Source organism: Scomber japonicus, chromosome 10 (assembly GCF_027409825.1).
Source record: "Scomber japonicus isolate fScoJap1 chromosome 10, fScoJap1.pri, whole genome shotgun sequence".
Taxonomy (NCBI): Eukaryota; Metazoa; Chordata; class Actinopteri; order Scombriformes; family Scombridae; genus Scomber; species Scomber japonicus.
In genome coordinates this window covers 9,681,056-9,703,623 of record NC_070587.1, presented here as the reverse complement: position 1 = coordinate 9,703,623, position 22,568 = coordinate 9,681,056, and the positions used below count along the sequence as shown (strand labels likewise).

Sequence of the window (22,568 nt, the reverse complement as noted above, 5' to 3'; positions counted from 1 at the left end):
CTTGAATCTTTTAATCATACTTTGCTTCTATCCTACCCCCCCCCCCCTTTCTCTTTTTATTAGGAATGATAAGTTGAAGATTCACATGAGGAAACACACAGGCGAGCGCCCCTACCCCTGCCCCCACTGCCCTGCCCGGTTTCTCCACTCATACGACCTCAAAAATCACCTGTCCCTCCACAGTGGGGCACGGCCCTTCGAGTGTCCACTCTGCCACAAGGCCTTCGCCCGAGAGGACCATCTCCAGCGTCACCGCAAGGGACACAGTTGCCTGGAGCTGCGCACACGCCGCCCCAGACGTGGACCTGAGCTTGGAGATGATGGGAGAGGGGATGGAGCAGGGAGCAAGCAGTCCAACCCTCTGGAGTCTCTGTCCTTACAAGCCCACTCCTCTGCATTCCTCCCTCGCACGGTGCTGGATGGTGGAAGTGGGTCCGGCGCCGGCCATCCACTGATGTTTGCAGGGGATGGCGAGAGGGAGCGCTCTCTAGCCCTTCAGGCCCTGGCTCAATTTGCCCCCAGCAGGCTGGCCAGCTACCCTGGGCTCTTTCTGCGAGGTCTGGAGCTGCGAGGAGGAAGAGAGGCAGAAGGAGAGGATCCCGGAGGAACCCATTCGCCGGCGGCGCGGCGTGACAGATGGGCAGACGAAGTGGAAGAGGAAATTGGAGAAGAGGAAGCGGAGGAAGAGGAGTAGTGAAAAGAGAGCGTGTGTATGCGTGTGTCTGTGTGGTAAAGCATCCACATTAAAAAAAAATCTCACTCAGGTGGCTGGACTAATGACCTGCTGCTCCCATGTAGAGAGCGCTTAAAAAAACAACTAAATTATATTATAAGAAAAAAAATGGAAAACGGGTTTTCTGAGATATTTTAAATGTTTGTCTTCTGGTTCTTGGCATTTGATTTTATTTGTCTTTTAAGTTTTGTTTCTCGTTTGCTGTTTTATTTTATGTATTTTAGGTTTGAGCTGTTTCCTCTGATTTCCTATTATTTTATGTAGCTGGACATGCGTGTTTTGAGTTTGTGGTTACTTGGATGCTTTTCACTATGCAAACTAAAATCCAGAGCTGCAAAATGCAGGAACATTTGGAGAGGTATATTTTAGTTATAAAATAATGTATTCAGGTGCAATTCAGAAGTCATATCACCTTGATCACAAAAACGAGTTTGTGTGTCCGCTGCCCTCTGGTGGTCATCAGTGGAAATGCAGTTATGCAATCTAATGAATCAAACTGGTTCAGTCCATTGAAAGCAATAATGTTCTGTATGTCTTTTCTTGTTAGAGATAGAGTCTTCGCTTTGATTTGGTGCTTATACCAAAGATTTAAATTGAACTTATTCTTTTCTTGAATCTTAAGTTAACCGGGGTGGAGAGAGCTGAATTGTAGCCAATGTTGGGTTTGAAGAACTTTCCAATCTTCTTCCCAACTGTATTGATAGCCATGAAAAAGAATCTGCTTGCATATCAGAGCCGTCGAGCTCTGTGATAACGCCTGACCAAAAGATACAAAGTCTGGGTCTATGATAATATGTTGGTTATGTTGAAGACAATTTTTTTCCCCCAGAGACTGTGGATTTCAGTCTTCCAATGCACTCATTTGGATTCCTTGTTTAAATAAAAAAAAAAATAGAAAGGGGGCAAGGTGTGGAGATGAATTAGATGACTTGCCCCCATTTTTTCTTTATTTATTTATTTATTGTTATTTATTATGGATCTTCTGCTGAAACTCGTTTTGAGATCAAATCCAGGGCAGGACACTTTCTTTTTTTTTAATCAGTTCCTCAGAAGTCTTACAAGATTGTGGCTCATCATCTCCATATACCTAAACACCCTTTATGGGCTGCGTGTCTTCTTTTGGCGATTCTTCCTCTAATGCATTCTTTGCACATTTAACCCCCCGTCAGGTACTGCAGTAACACAGGCACATTCCACCCTCCCGGGGAAGAGAGAAGGGAGCAGAGCAAAGAAGATGTCAGGGGTTTAAAACCTCGGATGTAGCTGGAACACAAAATGACTTTCAGCATGCTTCTTGTTTGTTAATTCAACATGTATAGTACTGTATCACACATTATTGCATGGCAGTTCTTATAGATCGGCCACCGCTGTGTCTAAAGGGGCCATTAACTTTTGAGTTTATCGTCTTCTATCTTCGACCAAAAACCTTTTTTTTTAATTTGATCGTGCTTTTCCTAAGACCAGAACATTAAGGCCTGTGGCAGGTTGTAATGCAATCATTAATGGCTTTATACGACAGCAGTTTTCCTTTTTATTTTCAGAACCTGCTGTAGCATTCGTGCCGGTCTGGCCTTGTGTGCACTATCCGCTCCTTGTTGTGTAGTAAAAACATTTGTATCCCCAGTTTATTTGCACTATGAGATTTGAGAGCTTCAAGCCTTTTGTCTGACCTTCATCTAGTACATTAACTTACTTGATACCATTTAAGATTGTGATTGAAATAGACAATACTTCTTTGAAACCCAAATACTCTTTTCTTCTTGCATATTAGTACAGTTATATCCAAATATAATATATATTGGGATGAAGTTGCCTTAGATTTTTTTTTGTGCTGCAACTATTCTCAGGAAATCTTGAGCAATGCACTAAGTGATTAAAGAAAATATAAAATGGGAAGAAATTGTTTGGTGCTGTAGGGTGACTGACACTCTTCATACAAATGTAAGGCCAGTAGTTTAAAAAAGAGATTTTTTGTATCATATAATTTTACATTTGAAGACCAAATTAAAGCCTCTTGTGAGGTTAAAAATAGGCATAAACATAATAGTAATGATTGTAAACTACTGGTCTTAGAGGAACTAGTCCTACTGGAATATCAGTATGACATGGAGGGTGTTGGTGCTCCCAGTCAGAGCTTTGTGAATAAATGAGGGTTAACTAATGCCAGCTGTGAAGTGTGCGTTTCTATGTGAGCAGTTTGTTTTCTTGGCTTCGGTAAAGGGACATGGGGTCCGGTCTGAGCAGAGACCCCGCTATCAGGGATACGTTTTTGTCTTTCAGTTTTTAGTGGACCTTCTCAGAGATATGAATTCATTTCCCATCATTTGTTTCAGTTAATGTAAAGAAAATAAATAAAGATATCTAAGCTTGCTGTTTGCTGCTGCGTTTCTGTTATTGTTTTTATTCATTTTTTCTTTTTTTTACAGAAACAGTTATTTAATCTAATTTAACCCTCCTGTTGTCCTCGAGTCAAGGAAGAAGGAAAGAAAGGAGGGAAGGAAGGGAGGAAGGAAAGGAAGGATGGAGGAAATAAGGGAGGGAGGGAGAAAGGAAAAGAGGAAGGGGGGAAGGAAAGAAAGAAGGACAGAGGAAAGAAGGAAGGTAGGTGGGAGGAAAGAAAGAGAGGGAGGGAGGGATGGAGGAAGGACAGACAGAAGGAAGGAAGGAAAGAAAGACGGAACAGTCAAAACAGATGGGGTCAATTTGACCCGGGAGGACGACACAAAGGTTAAGGGCTTTAGCGAGAACCTAGTAGAGACTTTTTTTAGGATGATGCCAATGTCCATATTTGAGTGTTAAAAATGTTCATTATCTATGAGCCGATATTCACTTTTAAGAACATGAACACATAAATTCAACATACAATATTAATAAATAACCCCTAAATCTCTAAATGACAGAGTTATGAACAATATATGTTCTGATTTGAAAGGTAAAGTTTTCAGTTCCTCTGGACAAACTATGTAATTGAGACACTTTCTTAATCATCACATCTCTGTTTTGCATTTCTGTTCTTGTTATTCACTGCCCAACATACTTGTGATGAACTAATATCAGACAATAATATGAGCCCAGTGATTTATGAACCATGTTGTACTTGTAACCTACAATAATACAACTCTTTGAACCAGATGTTCCTTAAAATAAACTCAGATTTACATTCATCTCAATTCATGCTAATCATCTTTAAAAGTATTTAAGAGAATCTGTTGGAGGAGATTAATGATTTTTATTGTTTTATTGGCTGCAGACTTTCCAGTAGTAGAAAGTAACTAGTACTGTACTTAAAGCACTTCAAAATACTTGTACTTGGGTGTTTCCATTGCAAGCTTCTTTACATGCACTCCACTACATTTTAGAGGGAAATATTGTCCTTTCTACTCCACTTCATTTATTTAACAGCTAAAGTTACTTTTCAGATGAACATTTTACACAATGGATAATATAACAAGTGTTTCAATACAATACATTGTTGAGGATAAAACCAGTGGTTTCCAACCTTTTTGTCTTTTGATGTCTTACAAAAAGCAGTGTGTAGTCTCGGGCTCACATTTCAGATGCCTATGAGTTGTTAACAGCAACACCAAATAGTGATTTTTCCCTCTTAACATCTCACATGGTTACATTTAAATAAAAGTTCAAATTATCCAATATTTCACCAAAAATCAAAGATGAGAGAAAAAGTCCCAAAACTGAAAAGTGATTTGTGTATCAGAACTTTGTTCAGCATATAAAGTAGTTGAAACTAGCTCCACCTCTAGAAGTTACAACAGTAACATGCTGCACACATTGATTGTACTAGTAATCTAATGATGTCATATATAATAATATATCAGTCAGAGGGATTAAATAAGTAGGCCACTTTTACTTTAATAGTGCCAGTACTATTGTCCATTTTGCTGATAATCCATATGCACTTTTACTTAAATGGGATTGTTCATGCAGGATTTCACTTGTAATTCAGTATTTTTCAATTTGATACTTTTACTTAAGTAAAGGATCTGAGTAGGCCTACGTCTTCTACCTAGTACTTTTAAAAATATCTCAAGAAGACAGGATGTTATAATTAAAACGTGTCAGTTCAAGGGTTTATTAAAACTAAATTGTGAAATTGAGCGTGTCAGTCAAGGGAAATTTAATGGAGTCTGGACAAAATGAATGGCTCTTGTTACATCAATAACCCTGTAAATTATGCACAAAGTCCCTTAATTAAAGTGCTTTTAGACAATGATACTGACCCCTTAATTGCGCGTGTGTGTGTGTGTACCTGCAATGGGTACCTGTGGCGCAACATGGTCAACTGGGATAGGATGTGACGTTCTTTGTTAATCCTCTTAGTTTAATTAGGCCGAACCAGCAGGCCTGACACTGCAGCTCCTTAAACAGCAGAGGTTTGAAAAATAGGTTTGACTGAATGAGAAGTTAAACGGAGACTCTGGAGAGAAAAGCTTTCAACAGTTTTCAGTGAGTTGCTGCTGATCGTCTTCGGCCCCCCCTGCAGGATGCTGCATCTGCGGGTGCTGAGGGGCGCGGTGGCGCGTCAGGTCGCTCCGCGTCTAACCTACAGCACTGCAGCTCAGCCACAGGTAGGCCTGCAACCAAACTGTAATATACATTTCTATATACTGTCGTGCATGTCCACCTCTGTGTGCTGTCATGCGAGAGGCATTTTTACACGCAGCTATTGGGTGGATGGTGGTTTTTCCATCCAATAGAAACAATTAACACAAAAACCTTTCCAATCAGCTAATTTATGGGGACAATATAGATTAGCTATTTGGAACAATTCAGGAAAGGTTTAATATTTTTTTCAGCGTATTACATGACTAACAAAAAAGAGAGGACACCCAAATGTCTTATTTATTTATACTTATCTTATTTATAACATTTTTTTTTCCTTTTTTATTACAAAAGTTCAATAAAGAGCCCCATATTTTAGGTAACCTGGGATGGACATTGGACTGAGTATTCTGAATTTCCTCATTTTTTAAAGCAGGAGTGCCACTCGCCAAATTTTTGACTGTTATTTTCTGATTTTAAAACTTTGAAAGCCTAAATTTGAAGCATCTAAACACATATTCATAGATGTGTCATATGTAAAGTTCTTCTAATTGATATTTATATATTACATTCAATTTTTAAATTATATAACTAAGATAATATAAATTATATTTTAACATGAAGAACAATAATGAAATCTGTAGATATGGCAGTTGTAATTCCTTCATTTGTAGTAATATTATCTCACATATCTGTCATTTCAATCATATCTGCCTTTTGTCTTCTGTTCTGTGACCAGGAGAAGCCCAAAAAGACCCAATTTGGTCCTCTGAGTGATGAAGATCGAATATTCACCAACTTATATGGCCGGCATGACTGGAGGTGAAAACATTTTCAGCACAACAACCTGAACTTGTGTCTAATGACCTGAATCTCTGTAGAAATACTCTCTCCCTCTCTCTCCCTTCTCCTTCAAGACTCAAAGGGGCACTCAAACGAGGTGACTGGTATAAAACTAAGGAGATTATACTGAAGGGACAAGACTGGATCCTGAATGAAGTGAAAATCTCAGGGCTCCGGGGCAGAGGGGGTGCAGGCTTCCCAACTGGCATGAAGTGGAGCTTCATGAACAAACCCAGTGATGGCAGGTTGGAAAAGAAACTATCCAGATCAGATTTGTCAGTGACATTTAAGGTACATCTACACAAGTAAAGACTTTCTGTTAATGCATGTCGGCACTGTGTGTCTCCTTCTCTCCTGTGTCCTAGGCCTAAGTACCTGGTGGTGAATGCTGATGAAGGGGAGCCAGGGACGTGTAAAGACAGAGAGATAATGCGTCATGACCCCCATAAGCTGATAGAGGGCTGTCTGGTGGCTGGAAGAGCCATGGGTGCCCGTGCTGCATACATCTACATCAGAGGAGAGTTTTACAATGAGTCATCAAATCTGCAGGTATAGATTAGAAGATTGTCTGTCCATAGGTTTAGTGCATTTTATACTACATGTAGCCTATGTATTGTTTTTCTTCTTTCCCTTCAAACAGGTGGCCATTAACGAGGCCTACAAAGCAGGGCTTTTAGGGAAGAACGCCTGCGGCTCAGGATACGACTTTGATGTGTTTGTGATGCGAGGAGCTGGAGCTTATATCTGCGGAGAGGAGACAGCCCTTATCGAGTCTCTGGAGGGCAAACAAGGGAAACCGCGACTTAAGCCGCCATTCCCTGCAGACATAGGTGAGGTAAAAGCTCCATAATCTCCTGTATCTGGTTTCCTACAGGGATTAATTATGGTTTAAGAAATTAAAAAAATAGGGTTATATTGTAATTCTAGTTTTATAGGTTGTTTTATTCACTACTCATTGCTCTCCTTTAAGGGGTGTTTGGATGCCCAACAACAGTTGCCAATGTGGAGACGGTTGCTGTGGCTCCTGTGATCTGTCGTCGAGGCGGAGCTTGGTTTGCCAGCTTTGGGAGGGAGAGGAACTCTGGAACCAAGCTGTTCAACATCTCCGGTCATGTGAACACACCATGCACAGTGGAGGAAGAGATGTCAATCCCTCTGAGAGAGTTAATAGAGAGGCACGCAGGTGTGTGTTTACAGTCTGCCTTTGTGTTGATGTTGGTTTACTTTGCAAGATGTTGACATGATTTCCTTTCCCCTTTCTTGTGATTGGTGTAGGAGGAGTGAGGGGCGGCTGGGACAACCTATTAGGAGTGATCCCAGGGGGGTCCTCCACTCCCATCATCCCGCGGGACGTGTGCGATGATGTTTTGATGGATTTTGACGACCTGGTGCGTGCAGAGACTGCTCTGGGCACTGCTGCCGTCATAGTCATGGATAAATCGGTAAATAATTTCCTGCACAATGTACATCACAAATACACCACACCTTCAGTCTACAGACACTCAGTGGAACATATTTCTCCTCCAGACTGATGTGATCCGAGCCATAGCACGTTTGGTTGAGTTCTACAAACATGAGAGCTGTGGCCAGTGCACCCCCTGCAGAGAGGGTAAGGAACTGCAGAATTTATTTAACAGATTACAGCATGAAGTGACATTATGTTCACTGCCACATCGCCTCAACCTTTGCTTCTTTGGACAACTAAATAAGTGATACTTTATCTGTACTCTTCATCGTCATCTCCCTCAGGAGTGGACTGGATGGATAATATGATGTGGAGATTTGTTCGAGGAGAAGCAGCAGTTTCAGAGATCGACATGATCTGGGAGCTTAGCAAGCAGATAGAGGGACACACTATCTGTGCCCTCGGGGACGGAGCTGCCTGGCCTGTGCAGGTGATTGATTTACTGACCCAAACCAACAAATAGAACTGCAGCTTGAAACACTGCATGAAACCTAACAAGTACTAATTTACATTTTAAAGTACTTTTGTTCTTCCACAGGGGCTGATCCGCCACTTTCGGCCAGTCATGGAGGGCCGCATCACTCAATATAACAAGAAAAACCCTCCAAGGGAACCAGAGCTTGAGATGATCTGACACCAAACAGAAGTCCATTTCAGAATTTGCTGCTTCACAGCAGTGTTATTTATTATAGCTCATCATGATATACAGTGTTTTTAATCTAGTTTTTAAATGTGAAATTATTTATATTCTTGTTAAGAATGCACAATGCAAGTTATACTGCATAAATTAAAGTTTTTTCCATTTTAAGTTATAATTGCATAATCTACAGTCAATGGATAATAGAGATAATTTTGTCATAAATCCTGCAGAAAGTTAATCCACTGTTTATTCTGGAGGACACGACTGTCAACAGCTGATTGGCACACTTGATGATCCCTTTGCAAAGAATAATAAGGAAAAAGCACAATGCAATGAATTTAAAGCTCATACACTGCAATAAATTAAGTTTATTTATTTCATAAAAGCATGAAATAAATTGAATAGGTTTACTACATATTAGTCCAATATCATCTGTACAAAAACACCAGAATAGCAAAGGATGGGTTGTTCGCGTTAGACATGGGAAGGAAAAGGGGATGAGAAAGTAGGAAATTGGGGATAAAATGAAAATTGATTGGTGATGTACAACATCAATGCCATGTGATATTGTTTTTACAAAGACGTCATATTCAAACACTTCTCCAAGTTTGGGTTAGCATTCCAATTAAAACAGGAGGCAGATTATCGCTCAACTGACCATTTATACATCCACAGAATTGTTTGAAGTATCAGTCTTTTTAATGTTCATCTTCAAACTATCATGTGTGAACAGAAAAAAAACAAACAGGAGTTTTCCAAAACATTAGGAAATCCATTTGGACCCGAGTACTAAAATAATCCTGGGAACAACACAGTGCTGTTAGGATCCATGTGATGAATGAGTGATGAGTACTAGAAAAAGAAGGGCTCAGTTTGGGTGAACATCCTGTAAGACTGGGCACAAAGCACTGAGGGAGTTTAGATTTTTCCTGTTTTAGGGTGCCATCCAGAAAGGCATAGACTTCTGCTGTGGCTGTGTTTTAGCACGAGGGGGTGGTGGAGGTGGACAGCGATACCCTTGTGTCCAGCCTGAGGAGGTGGATGTGGGGGGAACTGCCCCAGGGTTACCTGGCCCTGAGGCTTTGGAGGTTGAGTGGTCTTCCTCTTCATCTGAGGAGTCGCCGGTGTACGCCACCAAACCTGTTTTCATTCTCTTCGCTGAAGACTCTGAAACAGGAAGAGTAGGAGCAAAACAAAAAAGGAGGGAGAGGCGGCACATTTGGAAAAGGAGGGAGAGAAAGACAAGAAGAGACACAAAAAAACAGGAGCAGCCACATGGTTTAAATAAGACGGTGGAAGTTAATTATATCCAAACACATTTTAGGGAGAAACAAGTAGTTAATAGATTTAAATAATGGTTTATGTCAGCACAGGAGAAGAGGGGCAGCCATTCGAAAGCAGCCATTGGTTGGTGGGGAGCGACAGCATAAGGGCCGTCCAATCGAGTGGCAGGACAGCGTCACAGGACGAGTCGTGCCCCACCCCCAATCAGTATCCGCCATCACCCCAGAGATACATGGAAGAGAAAAAAAACACAGAAAAAGAGAAAAACACAAAAACAGGAGAGATTCTCGTTAGTGAGGAAAGCAAACAAATGGGACACTCCAGACTGATGATGTCATCAGAACGGGAAGGTAAGGTGGTTAGACTTCTTGTGAAAGGACTGAACAAACGTCGAGTCATAGCTCCACCCTCACTATCTGGAGATTTCTAGTCACAGCAGCAGAATCCTGGAAGAATCATAAAAAGCATCAGGGCCAGTGTGAAACTGAGCATGTGCGGTGCTGCTTTTATCCAAACGGCCAGATTACAAATCTTCAAAAAGGTAAGATTGTGGGAAAACTTGCCTGTGTGTGTGTGTGTGTGTGTGTGTGTATGTGTGTGTGTGTGTGTGTGTGTGTATATATATGTATATATACACACACACACACACACACACACACGGCTTCATTAAAAAGTTTGAGTAACATGATTAAGTGGCCCAAGTGAGGATTTACTTTACTCTTTGCAGCGCTACATTAGGCTCTGAATAGATCCAGGCTAAGCTTACAGGGGCACAGTCCACAGTCAGGAACTGTGGATTTGGATTTAGGCAGGGATTTGTCAATCCATAGGATAATGCCCTTACCCACGGGGCCTTGCAGTGCCCTTCTCTCCTCCATCTTGGGTCTCACTCCATTCACAGGCAACAGGGGCGGAGGCATTAGCTGCCGACTGGACAACAGAAAGATGCCTTAAGTTTTTAGCATACAGACCCATGCAAACAATTTATCTGATTAATAAAATAAGAATTAAAACACTGAGTGTTAACTCTCTTTACCTGTCCCTCTCACTCGGCGGGCCAGAGGAACTCGGTGGTGGGGGTCCTGTAGTCTCGGGGCTGCCCACTGGGAAGCCTGCACCTAAATTAGTCATATGAATGGGTCCATGCTATGAGCAGAAAAACACACAGGCGCGATTAGCAGAGATCCTTTACTAAACCCTGTCCTGACACTTAACTAACTGGCTTTTAAAAAAAATTATTTTAAGTTATAGCTTACCACAAATATGTGACTATGTTCACAATTTTTCCCAGCCACCATGAAAGATACTTAAAGCTTATCATGAAAAATGCCCTTTTCTGAAACTCCATATTACCACTAGAAGCACATAAGTGAACAACAACAGGAAACAGGCCACGCTGTCTCAACCAATGTATATAAAACATTTGAAGAAAAGGAAGGATATAATGGATTTTGTAGATAAATCGCAGACAGTGAAACAGAAACTAATTATGATTGGACTGACATGACACCAACTGCAGTAATGTAAAAACAAAGCACAAAAAATAAACAAAACACACATGGGATGAGGGTTGTGTAAACTGGAGAAAAGAATTAAATGGTAAAGGGGTAGAAAATGACAAAGTTTTGTATAAACAGAGCTGGAAAAGTAGTTGATCACCTGGTATCCAAGTAGGCCGCTGTCCCTCTCGTCTGGTACCTCCTCTGTGAAACGTCTTTTCTGTGGTGGGTTGCCTGGAGCAGCAGGTGGTGGAGCTTTGGGCGGCGCTGCAGCTGATGGAGGAAAGGGCACCGGAGTCTGCAGAGAAGAAAAACATGTAAATATCAACTTTGCATGTTTGCATGATACATATACGCATGCATCAGGTTTTCATAATTGATTTGGGAAATGTGAGCTACATGGGATTCATTTGTGAACACCTGACAAAGGCTGATTTCATCCATGAAACATCAAAAAGTATTTTAATAAATATAAGGAATCCGTATGATTTACCTTTGTGATGTTTCCCTTTACATTAGCAAAATACATCTAATTTTTTTATTAACCAAATTGCTTATTGTATGAAATAGAAGATTTCGGTCCTACCTGTGGCACAGGAGCAGGAGCAGGGGCAGGAACAGGAGCAGGGGCAGGAGCTGGAGCGGGGGCAGGTGCTGGGGCAAGGGGAAGGGAGTACTGAGGGAGAACACCTGTGGGTGCTGCAGGAGGTATGAGAGGGGGGACAGCATAAGGTGGTACAGGTACAGGCTGAGGTGGGGGTACAGGCATGGGGTAGCCTGGCTGGTATCCGGCAGGAGGATAATAAGGAGGCTGTGGTGGCATCCCATTCACCACCGGAGGCTGCGCAAAGCCTGGAGGAGGAAGACGAGGGAGACAGATCATGTCAGACTCACTCAGTGATTTCTAGAATCAGACATGTGTGACATGAAATATTACAACTGTTAGTTGAGGTAGTAGCACTATATTATGTCAATCTAATCCATGTAAAGTCAACCAGCTGTAGTGGACCTTGTTGCGTTGGCATCATGGTGCTCATTTGATTGAGGAAGCGAGAATACTCTGCATGGACCTAGAGAAAGAGAACAAAGTACAAGAGGTGTCATGGTGGTTCAATGATCAAAAACAGAAAACAGCACTGAAAACAAAGCAAAACAAAACTGCAACATACGTCAGTATCATAAATGAAACTTATGCATGCTTACTCATGTTCCAATAGAAACCCAAACTTGTGGTATTGTGGTATAGAACATACAGAATACTTGCATAACTATTTACAGTTTCATAATGGTTACATGCTAAAATGCAGGGCTGCAACTAATGATTATTTTCATTTTAGATTACTCTGTTGACTATTTTTTTTTATTTTTAAAATTTGCTACCTTTCTTTCTGGGTGGGAAAAGTGAAGAAGCAGCACTGCCCCTCCCTCATTGCCATAATTAAGTTGCTCTTGAGCAAAGCTCTTAGCCCCAACTGCTCAATGGCTTATCTGACAAATCAGTGACTCCATTCATACCACAAGGAAGTACATGTTTTTTTGTTTTGGACACTGACTTTAGCTTTGTATGCCACAGTTGGATGGCAACAACATTAACTTTTGTGACTGGAGAATGTGAACATGTCATTAGTGGCCATTAGTGATATTACTAATTAAAACACTGTGCATAAATAACCAATAATATTAACTGACAACTTTCAAGTTGGTAGGCTTATGTAATAATAATTACATCTGTGTTGCTGGTTTAAACAAATGGATTTGTGCATTTCTCTAAGTTGGAACAATGCTGCTGTGCACTGTGACAAGTGTGCATATAAACTTATTAATAATACTTAATTAATTAATAACTGATTCATTAATCATCAGCAATCACTTCTAAAGAAATCACATCTCCACTGGCCTCTAGTTAATTAGGTCTGTAGGTACTTTAAGACTGTCAGTTGTACAATGAAAAGCAGAGACAACGTATTATGGTAAATCATTTTACAGTAACAGGAAATTACTCACTGTCTGAAGAAGGTTTTCACACAATGTTTTTGCTGCTGCAAGTCCTTCTGGTTTAGGGTGACTGGAAAGGAAAAAGACTAAATTTAGTTCTTGTGAACCCACATGGCTGCAAATAACTATAGGCTAACTGTGGCTGACTCTATAACTGCATTAACAGGAGTAATCCTTCCCCAGCAAAGGTTCTTAGTCTTTCTTAAATTTATAGTGCAACACCCACCTGATGTAGATGTACATGGGTTCAAAGGCCTCTCGTCCAGAAGCGGGCTCCAAACAGCCCGATCCTTTTCCTCTGAGGAAGACTTTGGCCCCAGTCTCAGCCTGAATGTGCTGCAGGTACGAACAGCCTGGGCCCTCAACCCGCTCTTTGACCACAAACCCCGGGATAGCGTGCTCCAGGCCCACAAAGAGTTTATCTTGAACATAGTGCATCTGAAACAGAAAACAACATAAGGGCATTAATACAACTATATCCATTCCTGTAGGTAATTACAACCATCCAACATCCATGTGTGTGGGGGAGTATTTAGCCAATCTACTACAAATCACATCTGTTTTACAGTAGATTGTAGTAGAATTGATTTTACTTGAACTTAGGTTTTTTTCAACTTCTATACAGTCACTGTTTAAATGAAAAATAACTTGCAGTAACTTAAAACTATCCTAAAATCTTTTTAAAAAGTTATCACATCAGACTGTCATTTTTGGTTACATAAGACTTGCAAGGCAATTCAGTCAAAAGCACAGATTTTACAAGTTGTTGTGTTCAAAAGCTCCAAAATCAGAACTTTCACATTCAGCTCACAAACTGAAATTAAGTCATTATCCTTTTAGGGGTGTTGCAGTTTTGTACTTATCTGCTTAATCTAATGACGGCAACATCTTGGTTCTTAAAAGAAAAACGAAACTGTCTTACCCCTGACTGAAAGTGTGGTTTGTGGTGGGTCATGGGGGGCAGCGACGGTGGAGGCGGGTTGTGTTGCTGGTAAACTGTGACTGAAGCCCCGCTGGGGGAGAAGGATACAGATGTTGACGAAGCAGTTGCAGCTTTCACAACACCATTGGTGATGATCTCCTTGATTCTATTGACTGCTCCTGAAGAGCAAGGGAGTGAAATCATCAGTCTGTAATGATCATCAGTCACCATCTGTTGAAGAACATGAATTCATGAATGATTTAAGATAAGTGTGAGGAAGTACTCACTGTCAACAAGCTCTCGAGTCTGTCCTTGTACATGCAGATACAGAGGTCGATCCCTGTGTGGAAGAGCAGAGAAACTGTTAAATATTATTCAGCAGCTGGTGGTTTTCATGATCAACTACTGAGAATGAGAGGTCAGTAATCACCCTGGGAGTGCTTTGCTCTTCTCCTCTGCTGTCATGTAACGCCCTCTAGTTGAAACAGCAGCACCGCTCACTTTACTGATCTGCAGGTAAACCAAGACAGGTGCCGTACACATCAATAACCAATCAACAAGCTGATTCATGAACTTCATTCTGTAAGATATGATTATACACATTGCTGCTGACCTCATCCTGTGTTTGTCCACGTGTGAGGAGATTCCTACAGGTGATTGGGACATCATTGATCTCAACCTCAGCTACCACCAGGTCATCCTTGGCTTTTGTTGGCATTGGAGGCTTCCCAATACTCACAGGCTGAGAGAAGGCGAGTCAAGAGATATATGTGTTTGTTTAAGGTGGCACCATATGAAGAATTTTATCATATTGTTTAAGAAACTTCTGTCAAAAACTTGTGAATGAGGCAACTTTAATTATAGTATAATGTACTCAATACTGGCTCTTATAAAAAATATGAGAAGATAGAGAAGTACTTAGAGACACCACAACATATTTTTTAATACCAAAAGAAAGAGGTATACAGTGAACAGTGAGGAACACGCGTTTATCATCAGCATAACCCTTTGACATAACTCTCAGACACACAGTGGATATGTCTTGCCCTTATTACTACATAGCAATAATGGAGTCATACGTCTCCCAGATTGTTATCTGAAATACTTAACACCAACTGAAAATGACAGTTTCAATTTGACACCCCATCATAATGAAATAAACACCAACTCAACACTTATGCAAATTGTTTCCTAGAACTTACATGCTGTAACATGATTTTGATCTCTGTCCAAATGTAAAATCGAGCACTCTCATCCTGTATAGTATGGGTGGTCAATGTTATAATAATTTTTTATAACAATATCACCAAATTGTGGCACTTCATTGCACAGTAACCCCATTAATCCAGTATTGCCAAGAAACAACTCTGTTCTCTGATTGGCAATATTGTCCACAAAGGCTTTACAACTAGATATACTGTGATACACAGATGACTACCATGTAACAAATGGGCCAAAACTAACAATAATCATTATCATTTACTCTGCCTTTAAGTTCAGTTCAGAAAAAGTAGGACAAATATGTCCGTTACAGCTTTTCAGTGCATTAGTTGTTGCAGTTCAAAACCTAAAGATATACAGTTCATAATCATAATAATGTATTACAAAGAAAAACTAAGCTAAGCTAATTATCACATCTGAGAGGCTCTAAAGTAAGAATGTTTTTTCCTCTACCTTACAGTGTAGACAAATCTCTGAGGGTTGACAAGGTTACATGGTGTCAACGTGCTTATCATCACATTTCCCAACTCTAATAACATAGTCTGATTAGCCTGCTTTAGAGCTGTCTGGGTTTTTTTTAAATTAATTATAAGATTATTTCATAAGAGCCTGAAACCTGTGACACTGTTCTGTAATGCTGCGTATTACCTTCTCAGGGGGTCCCGGGGTGCCTATCTGAGAGGGTTTGAGCTTGCCCTTGGCCACCAGCATGGCATTGATCTTGGCAGCTACAGCAGCTGCAGCATCCAGAGCCCCGGTGGGTGCAGCTTCAGCCTCCCCCATCCCACCGGAGCCCGGGCCCGGCTGGTCCCATTTGCTCCGGCGGCTGAACAATAACACACACACACACACACACACACACACACACACACACACACAAAAACACATGACAAAAATGACGTGATTTGGTGTGCTGAACAAGGAAAAAGGGAGGGGTGTATTAACCTTTGATTTTGTTGTTTTCACGAAGTTAACCCTTTTTTAAAAACACCTGCCTTTTGCCAGAGAGTGTAACGATGTTAATGACGAGTCGTACTCCTTCTTAGCCCCTCCAAATATTCTGGCATATTATGATAATTAACAGGTATACAAATTCTGGTGCACTGTAGATCAACATTCATTCTTGGTGATTATTTTGTATAACTAGCTAACTAGCATTAGCCCAGCTAACAGCGGCAGCTAACTGGAAGAGTCTACAAACAACACGGAAATAGAAATAGTAAAACCTTCCACTGTGACACACTCACCCGCCGTTTTGGCTTCCACAATATGACATCAATATCCTGTCAAACTGTGTTTCACTCAATGCAAAAATAAATGTGAGAAACCACCACTTGTTTTTATATCACTCAGCTTATTGAGTGGGCTGCACTGTAGCCACCGCTATGTAGCTTCTTCTTCTTCTTCTTTAGTGTTGATTCGGTGGTTAACTAGCCATCTTAGAGGTGCATTACCGCCACCAACAGGACTAAACTGGAACAAGAGGTTATACAGGAAATGTATTTAGATTGTTTTAGTTAAACCAGTATCTTTTAAAAACTTAAAAATGTCACGGTTTATCTTGCCTGCTGTTTTCACCAAGAGACCTGAAAATAAAAAGTCATGGTCTTGACCTAAGACCTAAGAAATTGTCTTTTCGGCTATTTGTAGTTGGCTACAGTCTTTGTATATTCCCATTTCATATTATTATTAACTTTATTTTACCTCGAAAAACCATTGAGGAGGAATCCTCATTTACAATGTTGTCAAGAAACAACAAGAGCAACACAACAACAAGCAAAGTGAAAGACAATATTAAAGCGACCCTTACCCTTGTTACATTTTTACACATTTTTTTGTTTAGGTTAAAATGCTATTAATAAGGTAATGGCACTCTAAAATGTTAGAGTGATCCATCAGGCATAGAAACTCATCATTATTCCATTCTCATAATATTCAGTGAAAACTCTGACCAATCATATCATTCGGTCTGAACTGGTGGTGGAGGGGAAGGGAATGAGAGTCACTTTAAAACTGATAAAATAATTGCTGTCTATGGTTCTCTATGGGCTGTGGCAATAATTTTGAAAAATAATAGCTCACAGCAACATATTGAAAAAAAATAATTTTGGAACTGTGAACTTAGTTCAAAATTTTGAATTATGAACTATAAGATGAACTAGTTCATTTTAAAATTTGTGAACTGAACTTTTAACTAGTTCATGTAGAAAGTGAACTTTCCCAACACTGGTGTCATGATTGACAGCTGTGACAGCCACCCTCTATCAGATGTCAGGATGGCTGAGGGGGCGTGACCCGCTCTGGCTTCAAATATATCTAATGTCACACAGCAAGAGATAGATAGTTTGGCTTCACTTTTGCATAGCGGTAGGAATTGGAAAAGTGTCATCTATATTGATATACAGTAAACGGTGCCCACCCTGTATCAGAATCTCTGGAGTCATCTGTGAATATAAACATCAAAATAGTTCTTGTCCGGACATTTCTCTGATTTGTATTTCATTTCCTGTTGTGTGTTTAAATAGCTACGGGAAAGGGAAATAGCCAGAGATGAATGTAAGAAATTGTTATCTGCCTTTGCATCACCAATCTATGCATATTGGGAAATTTATGTCATTATGTTTCCAGCACTCTGCTAAAACACTCTTGGCAGGATGTGTAATCACTTTGCCCCCAACCAGTATGCCAGTTTGCGTATTGTGTCTGCCTCCAGTTAACAATGATAACGTTGTTTGTTAATACAGCCACTAAGGGGCGCCAGATACCAGCTCATGTTTTCAATAACGCTTCACAGAAGTGCAGGTGTGGAGCTGCTGCCTCACCTGTCACCTGTCCTGTGACAGCAGAGACAGAGTTTCCTGCCTGGAGCTGCAGCACATCTAGCTTCATTTACCAAAGAGACATCAAGAAAGTCCAGGACTTCTGAGAGTAACCAAGGTAAGTGTGAGCATCTATACTTCTTAAAATGTCTTTTTAAAGATTGTAACATGACCGGATTGCAAATCCCTCTCTTACCTGTTTAAATCGTGTTTCAGGATTTTGTCTGAACATTTATTTGTGCTTTACTGTCACTGTTACTGTCACAAAATATAATGCAAGCTGACATTTAGTTGGACTGTCCCTCATGTTTGAATGCATGATGTGTTACCTGAATGGGTTTATAAAACAATCTAACATCAAGGTCCATTTGGTAGCAAGCATATCACGTGATCTTCATCAGTGAATGGATTTTTGCGCACAGTTGTCATGAAATTGTGGATGTTCAAATTTCCATTTTCCACCAGTTCTGGAGCTTTTGGTAATTTACTAAACTGGCCATAATGTTATTTTGTCAATTTCTGTTTCTGTGGTCAAGAATGAACCTCAACTTATATCAACAACTAAGTAAGTTAATATGATACATTATATAAGCTAATGGATGTTAAAGAATAGCTTGATTCATTGCTCACCCAACTCCAATTTCCAAATTACACATGCATATATCATGCTGCCTACCTAGAAAGTAAGTGTATTTTAGATCATTGGTATAATTACAGTCCTATCAAGTCAAAAACAAATGAATGAAAAACAACTATTTTGTGTGCCATTATGTCCCAGAGTGATATATTTGGTTATATACTGGCTATAATTGTTTTCTGAACCTGTGCTTCTTTTGCAAGTGGATCACAAACTGAATTGCTTCAGAAGTATTTTAGTCTTAACCCGTTTATCATAACTTCAGGCTTTCAGTATTCATTCTGATGATAGTCCGGTCCGTGCCAACGATCCTGTTTGGTCCTAAAGTCTAACACAGGTTGTGTTGTTAGTAGAGGAGGATGAGACTAATCTCCATCCTATTCAAAGAGAAACACCAGAGCATCACACTGGCGTCCTCCCAGTTTGTTCTTATGTACAAGGTTACTGAGAGTCACGGCAGCAGGTACAGGTGTTCAGTTACTGACCACCCGGGAACTTAGAGACATGGGCTGGAGGTGCAGGTTACTGTGGAAGGTGAGAACGCTGTGAGGGGGCGACATGGATCAACAGATTGAACAACCGGCCTCCCTCGTTGAATTTCTTGTGTGGTGTTACCAGGTGTTGAAAACAGCCCACAAAACTCTGCTTTGGTGAGTTTGATTAGGATCCAGGTGTCTCATGGGGGCATAAGAGGAATTGGCTTGCTTTAAAAGGCAATGTGTTAGTTTCACAAATCACAATAGTGGATTTGTATTTCAGACTGGAGTTATTTTTTACTTTGCCTTCCACTTGAAGAGTGAAAGTTATCTTTTATATTTTATCCTGTCTCTCTAATTAAGCAGATTTTTGTGCAACTGCGCTTTTCAGTATTTGTGTTATATGAATTGAATGAACTGCAGGGCTATTTCAAGTGAACCCTTTCTTTTGTAGTCTTGCATTTTTCACCTTTAAAAATTATCTAGTTTGAACTTTCTCCTCCCATTCTTAAGTTTCAAAGATCAAATTTGACCATAAATTCCCTCTTAAAAAAATACAAAACGTAGTGAGGAATCTTTTACACATTTCATTTTACTTTTACTGAAAGTAGATATCATGATTAGACCAGCAACAATTAGTCAATTAAAATTATTTTAGAATTTGAGTAAAAAGTCCAAATTCTCTCATTCCAGCTTCTCAAATGTGAATACTTTCTGGTGTCTTTATGACAGTAAATTGACAATCTTTGGGTTGTGGATTGGTGGTCAGTACAAAACAAGACATTTGAAGACATTACTTTGGGCTTTGGGAAACAATGATTGACATTTTTCAAAAATTCAAAAATAGAAATTTTAAGGATTAAACAACTAATTAATTGAGAAATTAATCAATCGATAATGAAAATAATTATTAGTTGCAGCCCTAATCATGATCAAGTTACAGTAGTTGAGTTGGAACCATCACTTTTTCTTACTAGGTCTGAATAGCTCTGACAGCTACAAAATGGTTGTGTATATGTATTCTGCTGTATGTTTAGATTTACATAAAGATCATAGTGATAAATAACAGTTCCTGCTCAAGTATTTGCTCTTCACTGGGTAAACAGAGTCTGTCTGACAGTACCAACCCCTCAGGAGGTGTCCTCTCCTCTGGGGGCACTGTTACAGGGGTGGGTCAGTTACTGAGCCACCCAAGTTCAGCTGGTGCATAGACAGACGCGAGGAAGAACATATGTTGTGTAACAGAGACACGTGGAGTAATCGCAGCTATTTTACAGCTGTTACTAGCTGCTGCTGATAAAATCTTCAATTTAACTGATATAATCTTAAAGTTCACTGCATCATGTTTGTTCATATTCCGCAATAGTGACCCAAAATTCATGATAAATGATTGGTGTAGCATAAGGAACTCCTTACTCTACTACATAGAGTGTCCTTGAAAAATGCACACAAAGGAAACTGTGAAGGTTAAGACTAAATAAGTCTAAATAATGCCACCATAGAGAAAAATGAATAGTTTAAGAAAGTGTGGTATATGCTACAGGTATTTAGTCTCAGCTTTCCCATGTTCCGTTTGTGCACAGCTTTTTGCATTTGTAATGTTTTTTTATCATTGAGGATGAAATGTCTCTTTCTGTGCTGAGAGTCACTAATGCCACACAGAAACACTTCTGGCTGCCAGAATATAATTATCAGCCTGGACAGCTTGAAAACATATTGGCTGTAATAGAGCTGCATAGTTCACTGATTATTCGATTGACAGGAAATTCATCAACAGTTTTATGAATTTACTAATTGTCAAAAGTAAGAGCCATCTTTAAACCAGAAATTCCACTTTAATGGATGGCTACGGGTTCTTAATATTTAGAATTTGCTGGATTTTTTCTTTTTTTACATTATTGTAAATTCAATAATTTGGGGTTTTAAACTAAACTAAACAAAATTGGATGATGTTACTTTGTGCTCTAGGACATTGTAATCATCGCTTTGAATTGTTTTCTAATGTTTTTATAGACAGAGGTATGTGATGCAACAAATGGATGTTATGATGCCTGAACTTGGATCTGTGTGAGATGGCAAGTAATGATTTGGTTGCAAATATAAAGTGTTTCCTGTTCTTTTATTTCACCTGCAGGTGGCACTTTAACACTCATGTGAGTTATCAAAGTGCTCTTCAACCTTCACTCTCAAATAAGAGAAGCTACTGCTATTTTTTTACCTGCTGGACCTAACCAATTTATACTCAATGCTTTCACTTTAGTATGCCTAAAACGTAACTTTTTATTCTGACACCGCTGAATGAAATCACTCATAGCTGCTGTTTGTTTGTTTAAAATACAACTTTGGCACCACAAGTAGAAAGTCTTTTGGGAGTATTAATATTTATATACCTTCATCCTGAACAGTGTGATAGAAATACATAATGTCCCTCCTCCCTGCATGCTGAACCAGGGGGTTCAGATGTGTGTAGTGCCAGGGGGTCAGAGGTCAGGGGAGCTTTGACGCCTGAGTTGACAGGGATGACTGTTTGTGGGCAGTGTGCTGCGAGAGGAGGAGGCGAAGGGAGAACAGAGAATCGGTGAAACACAGGGAGAGGGATAAGAGGCAAGAGGGGCAGACGTGCCATATTTACTGTCTTTCCTAGTAAGAGCCCAAGTGCGAACCGTAATGTGTATGTTGGTTGATGTAACCTCCGGCCTTCAAGGCACGCAAGCCTGGGTCTGGCCTAATCCTGGCGGCTGACACGGAGGTGTGAAGTCAGGGGACGTGATGGGGAGGAGGTCACCTCTCGGTGGGGTTGGAATGGGTAAAACAAAGAAACACTGTGGATGCCTAGATTTCAGTGTTTGCTGTCAAATCAGCAATTACAAGCAGATTTTTTAATACTGTGTTGACACACATGTATCATAAACTTGAGTTTGTGATCTCACTGTGTTGAAAGCTATTGATTTAATGAAGATTTCGGTACAATTTTAAAGTTTTTCATATGGCAAAAACTTACAGTGAAACCTTTAAACATATTCTAAAAGGTGAGAGCAGAGTAGCAAGAGTGTTGGTGAGACAGAAAGTGTACAGGGGACAGAAAGTGATTGAGAGAGGGAAAACAGATGGAAAGATTGAATTTTAGAGGAGAGCAGGCAGAGGAGGAGGGCTAAGGGAATCTTTTTTGTGTATGTCTGGAGAGAATGGGAGCCTCTTATACGCCTCACAGCATGAGTTTGGCCTGGGCTGCGGCCTCGTCTCGTCTAAACGGCGGGGTGCTTTCCTGAGAGGGCTGCCCAGGGGAGGGGCACCTGCACCAGCCTCAAACACTGGTCAAAAGGAGGGCCTGACAGGCGGAGCAAGGGGTGCCGGGATGGAAAGATGCTTGGTAGTTCCAGGAAGTGGACATGTGCTGGATTTATGAAAACCTCAGGTAGAGCAGAGCGGTGCTCACAAAGAAAATATTTGTCCTCCTGTAGCAGACTAGAGAGG

General features: G+C 40.4%; 3 protein-coding genes across 6 annotated transcripts in view; 2 read left to right on the top strand and 1 right to left on the bottom strand.

The window, feature by feature from the left end:
* Positions 1-22,568, top strand: part of zbtb7b (zinc finger and BTB domain containing 7B) — a 45,436-nt gene that overhangs the window by 16,939 nt on the left and 5,929 nt on the right. The window contains exon 3 of one of the 2 annotated variants that reach the window (XM_053327188.1): positions 64-720. In XM_053327188.1, the coding sequence (XP_053183163.1) occupies positions 64-694 (631 nt within the window). In that variant the 3' untranslated portion in view covers positions 695-720. Of the gene's footprint in view, positions 1-63; positions 3,068-22,568 lie in introns of those variants that run through there. The other variant, XM_053327187.1, reaches the window with a different exon arrangement.
* On the top strand, positions 6,329-8,235 carry LOC128366471 (NADH dehydrogenase [ubiquinone] flavoprotein 1, mitochondrial-like). Its single transcript, XM_053327193.1, has 8 exons — positions 6,329-6,381; positions 6,502-6,685; positions 6,777-6,966; positions 7,107-7,319; positions 7,412-7,578; positions 7,664-7,745; positions 7,886-8,031; positions 8,140-8,235. Exons 1-8 carry the CDS (start codon positions 6,344-6,346, stop codon positions 8,233-8,235), a joined length of 1,116 nt encoding a protein of 371 aa, XP_053183168.1. The 5' UTR covers positions 6,329-6,343.
* On the bottom strand, positions 8,592-16,553 carry khdc4 (KH domain containing 4, pre-mRNA splicing factor). 3 transcript variants are annotated; one of them, XM_053327185.1, is made up of 14 exons: positions 16,410-16,553; positions 15,811-15,988; positions 14,555-14,683; positions 14,372-14,451; positions 14,229-14,281; positions 13,942-14,120; positions 13,246-13,457; positions 13,029-13,089; positions 12,034-12,094; positions 11,611-11,876; positions 11,185-11,322; positions 10,562-10,671; positions 10,370-10,455; positions 8,592-9,408 (listed from the first exon to the last, which is right to left on the bottom strand). In XM_053327185.1, exons 1-14 carry the CDS (start codon positions 16,436-16,438, stop codon positions 9,176-9,178), a joined length of 1,815 nt encoding a protein of 604 aa, XP_053183160.1. In that variant the 5' UTR covers positions 16,439-16,553; the 3' UTR covers positions 8,592-9,175. The 3 variants fall into 3 exon arrangements, 2 of the variants coding, with proteins under 2 accessions (XP_053183160.1, XP_053183161.1); XR_008321858.1 differs by having other exon boundaries at positions 9,390-9,408; positions 10,562-10,643; XM_053327186.1 differs by lacking the exon at positions 8,592-9,408 and having other exon boundaries at positions 10,313-10,455; positions 10,562-10,643.

Coding starts and splice junctions, on each gene's coding strand:
- LOC128366471 (XM_053327193.1), top strand. CDS start 6,344: ATGAAGTGGAGCTTCATGAACAAACCCAGTGATGGCAG. Junction 6,382..6,501: donor AACAAACCCAGTGATGGCAG/GTTGGAAAAGAA, acceptor CCTGTGTCCTAG/GCCTAAGTACCTGGTGGTGA. Junction 7,320..7,411: donor GTTAATAGAGAGGCACGCAG/GTGTGTGTTTAC, acceptor TGATTGGTGTAG/GAGGAGTGAGGGGCGGCTGG.
- khdc4 (XM_053327185.1), bottom strand. CDS start 16,438: ATGTCATATTGTGGAAGCCAAAACGGCGG. Junction 11,877..12,033: donor CATGATGCCAACGCAACAAG/GTCCACTACAGC, acceptor TTCCTCCTCCAG/GCTTTGCGCAGCCTCCGGTG. Junction 9,409..10,369: donor GGCACTGCAAGGCCCCGTGG/GTAAGGGCATTA, acceptor TTCCTGTTTCAG/AGTCTTCAGCGAAGAGAATG.